The 17,979-nt window shown below is 38.9% G+C and overlaps 1 protein-coding gene across 1 annotated transcript in view; it reads right to left on the bottom strand.

The window, feature by feature from the left end:
* Positions 1-12,624, bottom strand: part of LOC5568274 (nucleolysin TIAR) — a 34,940-nt gene extending 22,316 nt beyond the window's left edge. The window contains 3 exon segments of the mRNA XM_021853208.1: positions 8,928-9,320; positions 9,323-10,012; positions 12,269-12,624. Of these exon segments, the coding sequence (XP_021708900.1) occupies positions 8,928-9,320; positions 9,323-9,479 (550 nt within the window). The 5' untranslated portion in view covers positions 9,480-10,012; positions 12,269-12,624.
* Positions 12,625-17,979: the final 5,355 nt, after the last annotated feature.

The raw sequence follows: 17,979 nt of genomic DNA, 5'->3' as shown, positions 1-17,979 counted from the left end.
CTTTCGAAGCTGCTGTAGTGGGTTTGGTCAATTCGGGTGGAAAGTCTACTGCGACTACCTTCCGTGGTGCACTCTTATCAGCAGACTCAGGAACAATCGATCCTTGGACACCAGATGTGGTCGGATTAGGAAGGGCACCTCCGGAAAGCTGATTTGCGTTCCGTTCCCGGCTCAGCCAATCTCTTACCTTCTGACTACTAGTCCTACTGTTAGGATCGCTCTTCCGACTTGTACTGCTCGAACCGTCCATGCTACCATCCGTTTCTGCCATCAAGAGCTCGAACTTTTCCTTTAAGTATCGTTGTTCCTCTTCCATTCGCTTTTTACGCACCAGCTCTTCTTCTTCAGCAGCTTTCTTCCTTGCAGCATCTTCTTCTTCTTGGTGCTTCAGACGCAGCTTCCGTTCTTCTTCTAGCAGCTGAAGTTGCAAACGTTGACGTTGAGAGTTTCCGCTTCGGTTTGACGAACTTGTTGATTTGGATTTACGCGATAACTGCTGGGCGTGAAGTTGGGCCAGGCAGACTTCGCATTTCCAGCTTCTTTCCGGATCCGCAATAGAATCGGACACTCCGGCACAGTCGAAGTGAGCCCAATTATCGCATAAATCACACCCGACCATGTTGTTGTTATTTTATAATAAATATTTGAACACATAGCTTCCCTTAGATGAGCGGAATCTGGTGCACTGATGGTACATTTTGTCAGTTTCGCCCAGATCGCTAATCTTTCTAGACATCCAGAATGTAAACACGGCGTAAAAGTAATAGGCGATACTGAAAATAATATCGATTACAGGCACATAATATTGGGCGATACTGGCATTCTCGAATACGTTTAAGGCGAAGGGAAAACGTATGCGATTTTTTGAGTACGAAATAGCTAGAGAAATTGTAAGAGATGTGTGTGGTATTCATGAGGATTTAAAAACTAGGTTTATTGAATGTGAATTAAAGTGAAAAGGTTTTAGTTTGAGTATATTTTTTTGTTTGTGAAGAAGGGCCCATTACTGTACCGTAGAACGAAAAAAAAGCTAACGTTAGAGGAACTTCTGATTTGAATCCAGGAATCTAAATCGGAATTTTACTAAGATTTTTGAAGAAAATCACATATCTGATACCTCTTGTAGATTAGACATAAGCTCATTGAATAATTTCAAGAAGATTGATACCCACTAATAAGTGCTTGTGGTCAACTATGACCCCTTGGAGAACCCGCAATAGAAAGGCCCTTCCAGGGTCAATTTTTGTGGTACCCCTTAAAGTCCAGAAATAAACTTATGAGAAAATTTCTTGCTGTTTGATATTGTTGCGCTGATAAGTGATCTTAGCCCAGCATAGACCATTGGGAAAAGTTCTGGAATGGCCATACCGAAATCAGCACATCTGATGAACCCACAACAACTACAAACAATCTAATGATGCAATTTTCGAAAATTTGATACCGACTCATAATGCGATGGACTTACAAAAATCCAGAATAAAAATCTGGACTAAAAAACTATAAAAGCTTTTGAATACTTCTCGATTACTTTTTCAAATCGACGTAAGTAACTTTCATACGGTTTTGAAAAAAATAATTAGGAAGAATAATTCTTCTACAACCTGCCACCTAAAACTTTTTTTTGTATGGTATTCAGTTGGAGCTGCCTGACAGCTTAACTTGTCATAGCTGAACCCTCGGTCTGGCTTTTGCCATGTTTCCCCTCTACCAGGACCAATACTCAGACGGACTAGACTATGGTGTCCACGTGAACACTGTTTTTTATTTCGTATTGTGACGTGCTAGTTTTTGAAAAATACCCATATTAGTCCAGCGAAGTTATATTCGGTATGCTCTTCGTCAACTGCCATGGTCAGATCCCGTGAACCTACCAGAATACACAGCCCGCTGTAGACTTATAGATATTGAGACGCTCGCTTCCGGACGCAACAATTTACAACGACTATTCGTATTTGACCTATTAAAGAAGAACCTAGATTGTCCATCGCTTCTTGACAATGTTCCATTCTACGCACCCAATCGCCACGAGACATGCTACTCAGGCGGCATAGAACTTCTTATGGATTTAACAACCCGCTGTCCAAGTGCCTTCGTCTGTTTAATAGTGTCAGTGCTTTGTTCGATTTTAATGTGTCTAAGTATGTTTTTAAGAATAGGATTAAGGATTTAGATTAAGAAACAGTCTGTGGAATTACAAAATTCGAGACAGTGACAAATAAATAAATTTTTTTTTGCTTCTGAGAAAAGGAAGCATTGCTAAAATCAGCAGCTCCTTCAGAATTTGTTTGAAATAGTAGTGTAGTAGTGTCATCACTAATACTGTCTAGTCGAAATGGTTTTGAATAATTTGTCATTTAAGTGCTATTTTGATTATTGCTGTCTTTTACGTAAGATTAGAATCTTATACAGGTCGGACTCGAATATCCGGAGTATGTTTTTTTTTTTCACTCCGGATAATCGAATCCTCCGGATAATCGAATCACTAAGAAACAAAATTTTCCCCTCTACCAGGACAAATACTCAGACGGACGTAGTAGTTTTTGAAAAGTACCCATATTCCCTTGCTTCTGTGAAAAGGAAGCATTGTGTAAATCAGCAGCTCCATCAGAATTTGTTTGAAATAGTAGTGTAGTAGTGTCTTTACTAATACTGTCTAGTCGAAATGGTTTTGAATAATTTGTCATTCAAGTGCTATTCTGGTTGGTTGGTTTGACTTTATTAACGAGATTTTTAGCCCTGAGCTAGTTCATCTCGGGACCAACGGCTTTACTTCCCTTCCGAAGGAAGTCGTCACTATAACTTTTTACGTCATTTAAATGTCAATTGTCGTCAAGTCTTAACAAAATTAGGCTGTTTAGTAGTAGTTCTAGTTAATTTCATTTTTTGTTGTTAAAAGTATTTATTGGTCATTACGTTCATATATCCTTAAAGAAAAATGTCACTTTCCTTGTCTGTTCAACAATTTTTCGAAACTAGCAAGTGTACCCTAATGATCGATCTCAGCGTCTTACTCTCAATAGTCATTATTATAGTGAATATTTAAGAGTAAAGTGACCTTAGGCTTCTCAGTCTCCTACAAGATTCACTTTTCGGTGGAAAATGCAATGCTTCACAACGCCTACTTTCTACTTGAAAATTTCGCGAAAATGAAGCTGGAATTAGATTATTTATACCGTTGTTACAAAAGAGGTATTTCTTTTTATGGCAATGTAAAAAACCATAATAAAATAAGATTGCCGCCGCTTGTTTCTACTCAGTGAATCTACTAGTTTCCTAAGTATTCCCTACGTCGTATATGATAACGAAATATAACGTATATGAAAACGATGTGTCTAGCTAGCTAATAGTAAGAGTGGCTACGGATCATTCTGATTAGCAAAAGGCAAACTGAACGTCACCAATAGTATTAATGTCCACTTCGAATAGATTAATTATTTGAAATGGGCATCAATTCTATCAATGACGCAGAATTTCCGTTGGATCACATCCGAGATATTATTGCGTCTATGCCATATGAATTATGACGCGGCTTTAAGCAAAAAGTGCCAAAATGTGATACCACCACTATAGGTTACGCATTTGGTTTCCATCATATGGGCTAATGGATTATGCCCTCCCATCGCGGCAAGGTCGCATAACCAAGGGGAAGGAGGAACGGTAGTGGTCTTTACAAGAAAAACAATTTTTTTGACCAACATACATAAAAAACCACTTTTTCAAACCCCCCTTTTCTTAAATACGTTCAAAATTGCAAAACCATTTATATTGTATATTTCAATACCAAATTATCTCAGATTTATGCATAAAAATTGAAAAACAAGAACATCAAAAAATAAATTCCGGATAATCGAGTCTAAAATTCCGGATAATCGAGTCCCCGGATGATCGAGTCTCCGGATAATCGAGTCCGACCTGTATGTCAATTGTCGTCAAGTCTTAACAAAATTGGCTATATAGTAGTAGTTCTAGTTAATTTGTTTTTTGTTGTTAAAAGTATTTATTGGTCATTACGTTCATATATCCTTAAAAAAAGTCACTTTCCTTGTCTGTTCAACAATTTCTCGAAACTAGCAAGTGTACCCTAATGATCGGTCTCAGCGTCTTACTCTCAATAGTCATTATTATAGTGAATATTTAAGAGTAAAGTGACCTTAGGCTTCTGTTACAGTCTCACACAAGATTCACTTTTCGGTGGCAAATGCAATGCTTCACAACGCTTACTTTCTACTTGTAAATTTTGCGAAAATGAAGCTGGAATTAGATTGTTTATACCATTGCTACAAAAGAGGTATTGCTTGTTATGGTAATGTAATATGGTAACCATTTTAAACAAAGATTGTCGCCACTTATTTCTACTCAGTGAATCTACTAGTCATTTTCCTCAGAGTTATATTCCCTACGTCGTATATGATAACGATGTATCGAGCTAGCTAATAGTAAGAATGGCTACGGATCATTCTGGTTAGCAAAAGGCAAACTGATCGTCGCGAATAGTATTAATGTCCACTTCGAATAGATTAATTATTTGAAATGGGCATCAATGCTATCAACGAAGCAGAACGTCCGTTGGATCACAACCGAAATATTAGTGCGTCCATGCCATATAAATTATGACACGGTTTTAAGCAAAATGCCAAAATGTGATACCACCACTACAGGTTACGCCTTTGGTGTCCATCTAATGGGCTAATGGATTGTGGCCTCCCATCGCGGCAAGGTCGCATAACCAAGGGGAGGGTATAATTCTTCTACAACCTGCCTTCTAAAACTGTTTTAAAATGAATACCCTTTTTAACATTTTTTCGCCGTGTACATCGCTTTAATTTTGCAAACAATCAGCTCGCGTTTAAAAACTAGGTAGTTTCTATTATTTCCCACAAAAAATATATAACAAAATGTTAAGCCGTTTCATTTAGTTACTTTCGACGTTTTTGTACCAGTGTAAATTGGCTCAAGTAGTGTTTTGTCTTGATTTGTGGTTAAGTCACTGCGTCTCTTCATATAACGGAGCGGTGAAAGTACCGGTTGGGTGCGAAAGTTGAAATTCTTACTTACGCCGTTTTGTAATTCCGGAATTAAATGTTCTAAAAGTGAAAAATCTAGTTGGGTAAGAGCGGAACGTGTGGAATTTCGTCTGCGAAACACGTAGGATCGATAAAGTAAGTTTGTTCACTTTTCTGACTTGAGACTATTTGAATAAGTTTTCGAGACTTGTGTTTTCTGCAGACAAACTGTATTAAACCTTTAGAACAGTGGTGTAGAAAATCCAATAAAGATGCATATAGAGATCGGTGATTTCATGGAAGTTTGGTAATAAAGTGTGTATGGGAGTTCTATTCGGAGAAGTCGTTACGGAGGGGGGAGGGGGTCAAACATTTCCAATTTCAGCGTTACGTAATAAATGAACGCTGTCTTATCCCGTGAAATACTGATTTGGAAAACTGTTGTCCTCATGCCTATTATGGACCCTCCATTTGATTCTCTTGTTATACGGCACACTGCCGACGTGCCTGTTATGGACCCACCTGGAAATGCTAATTATGTGCCTAGGAATGAAAAGTTAGGGGGGTCTAAATAAAACCTAACCGCTAACAGGGCCTGTGGAATACCAGGGCGCCCTCTGCAGTATTGTGCCCTTCCTGTGCTACCCGGAGCAATGGCGCAAGAGACATTGTGTTTCTCCGAGATAATCGGCTGCTCTTCTTCAGTCTCTAGCCTGAGGCTAAATAAGGGTGGGATTTATGAATATGTTGCTATTTAATTTAAATTATCACCTATATCGTTTCGCATTATGCGTTTTACACAGTGTATTCTGTGCTTTTTTGCCCTTGGCGACTTTCAATAGATACCGATCTGTTTTTTTTTCGCTGCTGGTTTTTTCGTGTTGAGATTGCAAAAAGCTCAATCCTGCCTAGTTTGGATAGTGGCTACGGTTAGGTTAGCTCATATCAATCTTTGCAGACTCATGCAAAATGGTGCAGCCCAAGTAGCGCTAGTTCAAGAACCCTACTTTCGTAGAGGGAACTTCTATCTAGGTAACCTTGTGGACCCAGTTGTTGCTACTTTCAGCAAACTTGAAATGGCAAACTCGCGCTCCATATCCCATGCATGCGTGCTCGTTAATAAAGCAACGATTCTACAATCATTTCTGAGTTAACTACCAGAGATGTATGTGCTGTCACAATCGATGTTTCTGTTGGTGACCTCAACAGGAAATACGTCTATTGTTCGGTATATTTACCACATGGTGAACCATCCCCAACGGATGACGAGTTGTCATACACTGCGTAACAAAAGGCCTTCCGCTGATTGCGGGCAGTGATGCCAATGCTCATCACATCATCTGGGGCAGCTTAGATATTAATTTGAGAGGCTTCAGTCTGATGGAATACTTAAGTAATACAGATCTTGGATTACTTAACATAGGCATTCGCCCAACCTTCATAGTATCTAATAGAGAAGAAGTGTTAGACATAACGCTCTTCTCAAATAGAATCAGTCACGAGTTGACGAATTGGCATGTATCAGATAAGGAATCATTATCTGATCATCGCTACATCTTCTTTGACCATTCAAACGTAACTGCGCAGACTTTGCGTTTTAGGAATCCTCGGTCAACAAACTGGGAACTTTACACTGAATTGGTTGCGACCAAATTTCATGGATATTCTCCGTCCATTGAAAACCCAAGAGGTTTGGATGATGCCGTTGATACTACAACATCCTACATTATGGAAGCTTTTGAAGAAGCATGTCCTCTGCAGTCTGTGAAGACTACAAGAGGGACCCCATGGTGGAATTCCGATCTGACTAGACTCAGGAAACAATGTAGAAAGAGTTGGAACAGACGCCGTTCAGCTGGCTCGTCGTTCTGCTGAACGATCCGGCTGGAAAAACCTTTGTACAAATGTTTCCAGTTTGAGTGAAGTCAGTCGGCTGAACAAAATCCTTTATTTGGAGCAGGGAAAAGCCCGTTTGAGTTGAGCACCTCAGCTCTATCTCAAATGGGCACAAAACCTCCTCATCTTTTAGTACCAACAGAAAAAACAAAATCCTTGCAAAATCTAAGGATTTCCAAGTGAACGAAATTCGCTTACTTCATGGTGACTTTACTTCTTCTGATGAAGAAGTTTTAGAATGTTTATTCAATACACACTTCCCCGGATGTGTGGACATAGCATCTACGGATGAAACAAATGTCTTTTCATGTAGTTACGACTCTCTGGCCCCGGCTCGCAGTATTGTAACTATTGAATCGATTCAATGGGCACTTAATAGTTTTGATCCTTTCAAATCTCCAGGAGCGGATAAGATTTATCCTGTGCTGCTCCAGAAGTGATTTGAGTTTATCAAACATGTTTTGAAAAAAGCTACTTGTAAGCAGGTTTGCTACCGGATATATTCCCAGATCCTGGCCTTATATTACTGTAAAGTTTATCCCGAAAGGAGGACGTTCATCGTATGAAGAAGCGAAGAGTTTTAGACCAATCAGTCTGACCTCTTTTCTTCTGAGATGTCTGGAACGCATTATCGATCATCACATCCGTGATGTTTATTTGGCAAACCTGCCTCTTGCTTCATGTGAATCAACATGCTTACCAATCTGGAAAGTCCACTGTGACTCTTTTACACAAAGTTGTATACGATATCGAGAAAGCATTCGCTCAGAAGCAATCTTGCTTGGGTGTTTTCTTGGATATTGAGGGTGCCTTTAATAACGTGTCTTTCGATGCCATATTGAAAAAAGCCACACGAAACTTTTCACTTGTCCCACTTGATTAGAAAATAGGGTCCTGAAATGTTTAACGAAATCTTGTTTTTATTTAATAATACGAAAGAGCATGTTACTGCAACTACTTTAGCAATTTTTCACGCTCAAATAACGACTATATCATATTTCAACTTTAATTTAAAAATTGGGTCCATAAATGAACCTTGACACTTTTGATCATGTTTGACGTTCGCTTAGTCGACAAAAACACCTCAGGGGTTTCAGTTTGAAACTGTCAGAGGGGCAACTTAGACATGGTACAGAAAATTATTCTCCGCAACTTTTTCCACTGAAAATATTAAAATAAGATTGCACGCCGCCAACTTGTAACGGAGACAAAGTTGACATGTTCACAATCTTTCGTTCTATTGTGTAAAAATGGTTCAAAATCTCCGGAATATCTTACTTATCGTAATTTTTTGAATGACCCCAAAGGTATACGTATGAGATAAAAACGTTAATTCACATGTTTAGTAAAATGTACTAATTATTTTCACTTACCCCATTTACCTACTTGCCCCGCGTTACCTTACAATTTTTTTCAGATAACAGAATTCATGCACTTCAGACTAAATATTTTGAATAAAACAGCTACCTAACAATGCAAACGAAGTTCCCCCGGTTGATTTTTAAAGGACTAAGATTGCTTTGAGAGTTAATTTTCTGTAGGGGGTCCATAATATGCAAAGGGTCCATAACCGGCATCGACTCCCTATTTAAATCAAATAATCTTTGCATTTCCTAAAGAATGAAATTCAAAAGTTGACTTGGGAAGATTTTTTGTTTCATGCCATACTTTTGTCACTCTATATATGATGATGTTTTGTTTGTGTTTTGTTACGCTCTAGTCCAGTTGAGACGTAGATCCAGAAGAATTATTTTACAAAAAATGTTTGTGCTATAGTCGACTCTTCCTTAGTCGATATTTCGTATTCCGATATCGAGTTGGAGAACAATAGTAAAAGTTGATTTTCATGGCTCATCGAGGTATTCTTTCGAACGCATTTGCACTGGATTTGTGTTCTGTAACTCGATACCTCCCTAACTCTATGGTCCCTTCAATATCGAGTTATATATAATTGAACGTATAAAATAAATTTTTCCAAATATCTGTTCTTAATACTGGTTTCGACTGTATAATCAGGAAATAACTAACCTTTGATATTTTCCCGCGGTGCAGGTGGCTTTCTAGTGGACCAATTTGTCCTGATGCTCCTCGATCCCAACCATTGACCGTTCATCATTTGAATCGCATTTTCCGCTTCAGCTTTCTTCACAAACGACACAAACGCGTAGCCCCTAGATTTCAGTGTTTGTGGATCCCGAACGATTCGACAATTTGATATCTCGCCAAATGGAGCAAAGGCTTCTCGCAAGGTTTCGGTTTCAATTTCCGGACTCAAATCACCCACGAAGATGTGATGATGCTGGCTGGTATCCGTTTTAGGCTGGTTCCCTGGACTAGTGGCCCAGTTTACTTTGATCTCCTTTTTCAGGAACAACCGCTTGTTCATCGCAGCAAGCGCCGTTTGAGCCGACTGATGATTGCATATTCGATGAATGCGTAAGGATCGCTGCTGGCTTCCCTTATGATTTTACAGCTTTTTACGGCTCCCATTTGTCCAAACAATGCGCACAGCAGATCCTCCGTCACGGACTGATCCAGGTTACCCACATACAGGGTTTTTGGGTAAGCTTCTTCCGTCATTTTGTCAATGATGGATGGTTCTGGTACGAAGTGCCAAAAGTCTGCTTTCCTCTAGTTAGTCACACGTTACCTAGGAGTTGCCTCAGCTGAAAGATTTTGGCTATATTCTATTCTTTCTTCGATTTCGATCAGAACATCGACCTTTCACACTTTTCTCGAATGTGTACCTCTAGCCGCACCAGGCAAATTTCAAACCAGCAGGACGAATGAGAACTTGTTCCTCTTTGAGATTCGCTCCTCTTCTTTCTGTTCAGCAGGAGCAACCACACCAAAATTTTGTTTTTTTTTTCCTTTTCTTTCAGGTCGATTCCCCACAAACAATAAACTATCCTGTTTGTTCACTGCACTTACTTGTCTCACAAAAATATGTATATGGATCTCAACGGTACGTTAATTTTGCAAATATTGATGCAAATTTGGATGCTGTTGGACTATATTTTCACATTATTCTGGAGAAAACTTTCATCTGTCTATCGAGCCCGAAGCTGCTCTCGTTGCCAAAAGGTATAAAATCAGTGTTGCCAAATGATTATCTGTTTAGGTAAAAAATATTTGGAATTATAATTGTTTCTAATCATGAATCATAAATGAATACTTGACTAAATGTAGCTATGCTGTAATGCATTATAATTACATATGGAACAATAGAAAATGATTGTAATAGAATTCTGCGTGATGACTTACTTTAATGAAAAAAATGCAATTTTTTCGATTTTCCAAATAAACTGGTCAACTCGGGTTAATAGATCTGAATTATTTATGGCCACATTTCAATAAGTTTGTCACAGTTTCTCAGACATAACTTGAATGTCATATGTTTTTGAGTGATTTTGAGTTCAAAAGCAATTACGATTCGACTCAAGAGATTTGTTTAGACAAATTTTAATAGGAATCGCTAATTGTAGAAGGGTCTAATTTTTCTCCAAATGTGGAACGACGTAATAAAGACATAGTAACCGGGCTCATTGATACCCCTTCTAGTACTACATTTGGTCCTTTGGTACTGCAATTGGTACCTAAATTTGACAGATCGCAGTACACTTTTCACAGCATTCTAGATTTTAATCTATCATTTTAAGCGCTACGGAATTTTGAGCAACTGCAAGGAACATGAAGGTCTTTATTTTGGCTTTGATATTAACGAATTGCTTTATCTGACGTAACTCAAAACAAAAATTAAGAAATAGCTTAATGGTATCTTCAGCATAGTTGTTGACTTAGATAAGATGAACTGAAGACAGGTTTTGTGTAAGGCTCTAGTATTTCGGCTCTAGTAGGCCCAGATAGACCGGGTGGCAAACGCGCAGCATTCAGCTAGATCCAACTGAGGATCGTGGGTTCAAATCCCACTGGTCGATGATCTTCTTGGATTGAAAATCTTCTCGACTTCCCAGTCGGGACGTTACGACAAAAAGAAGAAATAATGATTAAAATATGATCAAAAATATATGATGAAGTTCAAGTTATGTCTGACGTGATGTGAAAATGTCATTCACATCGGTCCATTAATAACTGAGAACTAGTCTACCAAACTTTCGTGAAAGTAGCAAATCTATTGTCTAATAATGTATAGGTATCGTTGATTGATAATCATTCTATGACATATAACGGAGATGAACCAATGATACCGAGTTCAACGTCTTTCTTCGTCCTTAATTATATGAAGTTGTACTGGGATTGCAAAATCATAGCGCGACATGAATTGATGGAGTTGAAATAGGTGTGGTACCCGGAGGATATATCCAAGAGCGACTGGGTGTTTTAAAATAAAAACCTTAGAGACCTCATGCTTGAAAAAAGAAACCGAACAGGAATTAAAACAAACCAAACAGGAATCTAAAATTGACCGCATAGGAATCATTCATACAGGTAGCTGGAGATAAATAATTCCATATCAATTTTTCAGAGAATCCAACCAAACATTTCTATAAAGCATGGTCCCATTTTTTTTAAATTACGGTGAGCATTACTCGTGACATTACAACAAGTTTTACTGCTAGCATTACTGGAAGCATGTTTGCAATATTTTTTTTCCAGAAATATCACTAGAAAACTCATTTTAGTATTGCCGTATGTTTCCTTCAGGTTTTACTCGGAAGATTTCTTCAGGAATTCATTTGTAGGTTCTTCAAAGGCCTTCTTGAGTCAGGTTGGGAAAACCTCTGAAGGAAATAACACCATGAAATATTGTCGGAGTTCTCCTTGTACAAATTCCTGATTAGATATTTTGAATCAGAATTCTATGTAATAAAAGGAAAATAGTGCCTTAGGAGACCACAAGGTTATTGATCAAATAGCGTTGTAACACTATTTTAGTTAACTAGGGTTACGTTATCAATTTTATATTTCCATTGATTTAGTATTTCGGCTATGTATTCTCAATAGGACATATTGACGTTTTCATAATAAACTGCTTGATTTTAAGAATTTCTTTAATTCCTTGGAATTTGCTATATAGTATGCAATAGTATTGATTAATTATACGCAAATCAGATTATAAACTTTTAGTGTTTCATTATTATATTCCTTGACCTTATGTAAAGTAAAACCAAAAGCGTGGGCCTTTTGATACATAAATTACACTAATTGTTGTTATAACCAACAACACAGGCATGATAAATAAAATAACGGAATAATCGTTTGACAATAATTAAGCTTCATTTTGGCAACACTGATTGCAACGCAGTTTTCTTTCTTCGCCGGGGAAAGTTTTCCTCCATCATTTTGAAATCGCACTAACACTGATGACGCTTCGAAGGTGATTGGTTTCGTTCTTCAAAGGAACTTACACTATTAACCAAACACAACACACGCACAAAGTCTCTCGCATACGCTCTCACCGCCGATCTTATATCGCAAAGTCGCGAACTGTATCGCCCTGATGAAGCAGAAAAAAATCACAATTTCACGGACCACGCAAATTTGCGAACCGACAAATGCGGTTTAGCTAATTTAGTCCAAGCATCCGCAGATATTTCGATAATCTTGAGACTTTTCGGAAGCCTCTAGATTTGATTTTACACGCACTTTACTTCTGTTCAACAGTGCCGTTCGGTTCTTATATTCCGCTTATGTCTTTATACTGTCAGATTCTGCTTCTTGACGGTTGCCAGGCTGCCTTTTAGCTCTCGCTCGATTGAAGTCAAATCGACAATCGTATTTGCAACAGTTGGTACTTCTGGTTTATCAAGATATATAGAAAATATCTGTTTTCAGTGTTGCCTGCAAATCTAGATTTCTGTTAAAACATATCTCGGTTAATTTTTCAAATCAATAAAAGTAACTTTCATACGGTTTAAACAGTTTGAAAATAATTTCCATTTTAACATGTTTTGAATTCCTTAAAGGGCTCATATACAAATTTCATGACGCTGAAGGGGATGGGTCGGCGTCTTGAAGATGTTACGGCGCATTCAAAAATATTAATACAGTCGAATTTCGTTCGTTGCACTACGTTTAATTGCACTTCGTTTTAATTGGGATCCCGTTAAGTGGGCCATATAGCCCACCTAAATCGAAGGCAAGCGTCACTTTCTGACATAAACCGCAATTTGTCAATGTTGGTAGCCCCGAATTTCTATTGTAATCGGTGTTTTGACAGCTCAAATCTTAGCCCGATTAGTGAAAGTCTTTCACTAATCGGGCCACGGGTTTAGTGCAACGAACGAAAGTTGACTGTAATCATACAAAAAGTTTTACAAGGGGGTGGGTGGGTGTCAAAATGCCTATTTCCGCGTTATGAAATATGTAAATGAGAAAAAACCATAGACAAACAGACGTAACATTTAGAACAGATTGCGATCAAAATCATAGTCTCGCGGACATGTATGCCAAATGCTAAAATCTCGCTTAATTTATGATCTCACCCTTTGGTATTCAAGTGTTAGCTTGTTGTTACTGAGCAAACGAATGGATTTACAAGTTATTTAACAATGCTACGATAAATAGAAGATCCTCCTCTTTCAATCTTGGTCCATTAATTTGCGTAAAAACAACGAGGTGCACGCTCGGTTTCTTATGGCTTTTAAAGCGAGATCACAATTTGTGCGAGAAATCACCATGAATTGTAATATAGGGTGCCGGTACCAATGGTTGTAATGTACCAGTAGACTGGACTATGTTTTCGATTAAAACGACATGGACTATTTTTGGTAGATAGATCGTCTCTAGTTTAGTCGATATGCCAAATTTCAGCTTTTAATTTTATCAAAAAATCATATAAATAATTAAGTTTATGCAAAAAAAATTGCTCCATTGCACCAGTACAGTCAACTTTCGTTCGTTGCACTAAACCCGTGGCCCGATTAGTGAAAGACTTTCACTAATCGGGCTAAGATTTGAGCTGTCAAAACACCGATTACAATAGAAATTCAGGGCTACCAACATTGACAAATTGCGGTTTTATGTCAGAAAGTGACGCTTGCCTTCGTTTTAGGTGGGCTATAGAGTTTAGTGACATTTGAACACACGTAGACTAGCATACGCTCGTCATACACAGTTTGTTTTTGTTTTCCTCAAAGAAACTTGCACATGTGCACGCTTTCCAGACTCACCAAAATGCATATGGAAATATTACCCAATTTGAAAAATTTAAACCCGTTTTCTGCATGTTTTTCGAGACTGAGTGCATATTGTTTTCCTCTAAGGTTCACAACTACATCTACACTAGGGTACCCATACCATTAGGCGTGAAAACCACTATAGGCCTTTTCATGTGACAGGTCCGTCTATGCATTTGTTTACATCGGTGGAGGACCGGTGCTAACACTAGGCTGTCATTTCCATAGAAGAACTGTCAAAGAGCTTCCTGATCAGCTGATTTGGAACGTCATGTGAAAAGGCCTATAGGCCTTTTCATGTGACAGATCCGTCTATGCATTTGTTTACATCGGTGGAGGACCGGTGCTAACACGGGCCTGTCATTTTCATAGAAGAACTGTCAAAGTGCTTCCCGATCAGCTGATTTGAGACGTCATGTGAATAGGCCTATAGCGCACTTAACGAGTAGAAGCATTAACCTAAGAATGCTAATGTCGCTGCTGTTCGTGTTACCAACATCTAGTTTGCTACGAATTGACAGCGTGAGTACCGGGCCTCAAAGTGTCAGATTAATTTTAAGAACCAAAACAACGATTTAGAATTGAACAAACAATGAAAAACCACAATTTAAGGTAATAATAATTAAAAACAGTTTTGTGACAACAACGCCATTAGCGTTCTACTACTAATATTTCTATTACTTAACGGGAGCCCAATTAAAACGAAGTGCAATTAAACGTAGTGCAACGAACGAAATTCGACTGTAGTTGCCGTCGTGTTCCAGTAGAGTAGTGGATCAACGGATGGAAGCAGTTTTTAAAATGGATGTATAAAAATGAAGAAAAGCCCCAGAGATGATCTTTATGCTTCATTCGAAAGATATTAGTTACTGTTCCGAGGGAAAAATGTTGAACCTATGTAAAAATTTATCATTTTGTTTAAAATTCCTTGTATCATTCCCGAACGTCTACTACTGGAGCACTAGCGCAACTACTGGAACACGTGTACCAATAGCGGCTCAAGCGATTTTATTTTTAAAAATTAGTTCTATCACTCTTTTTATATTTTTCTCATATAGTGGAGGTTGAAATCTTTCTGTTGAGGCCAAAAGATCTCTGTTAAGGCTTTTCGTTATTTTGTTATGATTTTTTATAGCTTAGGGCTCATTCACAAATGTCATAACGCTAAAGGGGGTGGGTAAGTGTCCTCAAGATTTTACGGATCATACAAAATTTGTGGAATTTTCATACAAAAAGAGTTACGAGGGGGTGGGTGGGTGTCGAAAGAGGTCATTTTCGGCGTTATGAAATAAATGAATGAACCCTTAGGTAGTCTACTAATGGCACCGGCACCCTCTAGACACTGAATAAAAGAGGTGCTGAAATGGTAGCGATGTCAGTTAGTAGCCTGCGGTTGGAACGGATAAGGCACAGACAAACAGACGTAACACTTAGAACAAATCGCGATCAAAATCATAGTCACGAGGACATGTACGCCCAATGCTAAAATCGGTGTGTTTGGCCGACGGCCCAACAGATGGCGTTAGTGTGTAAACGTCAAACGCGAACAAAAACGATTCGAGCGCTGCGGGTGGCGGATTGGCCACCTGCCATATTTTTGAATCAACCGTTAAAAAGGTGGTCGATGGACAATGATGAGAGTGTGACGTCTGTTTGTCTGTGGATAAGGCCCAAACGCAATGATAGCGGAACGGCAACGGAACCGGTTCGCCAGCATGGACTACAACAAGCTTGTCGACTCAGTGTTAGTTCAATTTCATTCGTTGTCAGCTCAGTAGAGATGGTGTGGTTCATCCTGGCGAACCGGTACCGCATTCCGTTGCCGTTCCGCTATCATTGCGTTTGGGCCTATAGCCTTGTTTGATTGTTGCATAGTTTTATTTGCAACAGAATAACCACTCATTAAACGTTTCCAAAGATTCTTATTTAACTAGATTGTTTTACTAATGCGTTGAACAAATTATGTTTCGTCCTAGTAAAAAGCCAATATTCCACCAACCAAATGTATGTGGTATGTGTATGAAGGGATATTCAGAAGATGAACTAAAGTTTTACTTGCTTTGCACTTCAGTTATTTCCGAATGTTTAACATAAACATTTATAAAATCCTTGATAAAATCCTAATTCAACTTCGGTATATTATTGGAACAGTTGTTCCAAAAGAGGTCAAAATAACGATTTATAAACACATCACAAACAAACAGACGTCACACTCTCATTGCTGTCCATCGACCAACTTTTTAACGTTCGATTCGAATATATGGTAGGTGGTCAATCGACCACCTGCAGCGCTCGCGTCGTTTTTGTTCGTGTTTGACGTTTACACACTACCGCCACCTGTCGGTCCATTGGCCACCTACAGTGTTTTTAGCATTGGGCGTACATGTTTTCGCGACTATGATTTTGATCGCGATTTGTTCTAAGTGTTACGTCTGTTTCTCTGTGAACACATTGTTCAGCAATAGAAAAGCATTACAATTAAGCTCACACTATAGCCAAAATTTTGCAAAATGAACAAAATAACCACAATTGGTGTTGGGTTCCGAATGCATTTCAAAGTTCAAATTGCTAATATATAAAAAACAGTTATCAGATACAACCATATGCTTCCTCAATCCCACGGTGGCCATTCCTGGGTTATTTCGGTGGTCCCGAAGAGCCAAAGTGGTCATATAGCTATTGGCGATCAAAAGTGAGGGTAGATCGCGAAAATTTTTCAAATTGAAATGAATAATTACGGTTTCCTGTGCCTTAAATTGCAAAAATCTTGTCAGTGAAATGATTGTGGTGATTTTTCTTCCAATGTTATCACTAGAAAATTTGAATAAGATGCACTAATCCCTATTCTAGAAGAGCGCCATCTACGCATTTTAGCTTTGTGTTAGAACACCAATAATAGAATTAGATGAGTCACAGGTATTCAAAATCATGAAGAATGACATGCGGCGTTGTCTAGTACAAAAACTTTAATATCGCCCAATACGGTTATCTCCGGTGTTTCTTCCTGGGTTATTATAATAGTAAAAAAGATCCAAAGTGGCCATTCATCTATATTTGAACTAGAATAGCCACAGGAATTCCAAATCATAAAAATAGAGCCGTCGCATGCCTAGTTTTGGTACTAAAACTGAAATGTCCCACAATACGGGTTCTTCTTCTTCTTCTTCTTGGCATTAACGTCCTCACTGGGACAGAGCCAGCTTCTCAGCTTAGTGTTCTTATGAGCACTTCCACAGTAATTAACTGAGAGCTTTCTTTGCCAAAGTTGCCATTTTCGCATTCTGTGGTGACCTTTTCTACATGACCTACATAGCTTTCCACTTCTATACATTTCCTACATTCCAACCGAAAGTAAAGCATAACACCAAACATACCAGTAGCAACCTTAAAGCGCTGAGTAGCAAACATTCAAACTTCCTTATTCATGCCACACCAGAACCAGGTCATTAGTATAATAAAACATAGGCATGGTGCGTCGAAAACAAAGTACATGCTGGTTGGCGGAACTGAACGCGACAGGGCCCGCCTAGGAAGCAGTGTTACGATAGACGGGGATACCTTCGAGGTGGTGGACGAGTTCGTCTACCTTGGATCCTTGTTGACGGCTGACAACAATGTTAGTCGGGAAATACGAAGGCGCATCATCAGCGGAAGTCGTGCCTACTATGGGCTCCAGAAGAAACTGCGGTCAAGAAAGATTCACCCCCGCACCAAATGCACGATGTACAAAACGCTCATAAGACCGGTAGTCCTCTATGGGCATGAGGCGTGGACTATGCTCGAGGAGGACTTGCAAGCTCTTGGGGTTTTCGAACGCCGAGTGCTAAGGACGATCTTCGGCGGCGTGCAGGAGAACGGCGTGTGGCGGCGAAGGATGAACCACGAGCTCGCTCAACTCTACGGCGAACCCAGTATCGTGAAGGTACACTCAAGAAAACAGC

Source organism: Aedes aegypti, chromosome 1, assembly GCF_002204515.2.
Source record: "Aedes aegypti strain LVP_AGWG chromosome 1, AaegL5.0 Primary Assembly, whole genome shotgun sequence".
Taxonomy (NCBI): Eukaryota; Metazoa; Arthropoda; class Insecta; order Diptera; family Culicidae; genus Aedes; species Aedes aegypti.
Note: the sequence above shows the minus strand (reverse complement) of the source record. Positions and strands in the feature narration are given on the sequence as shown.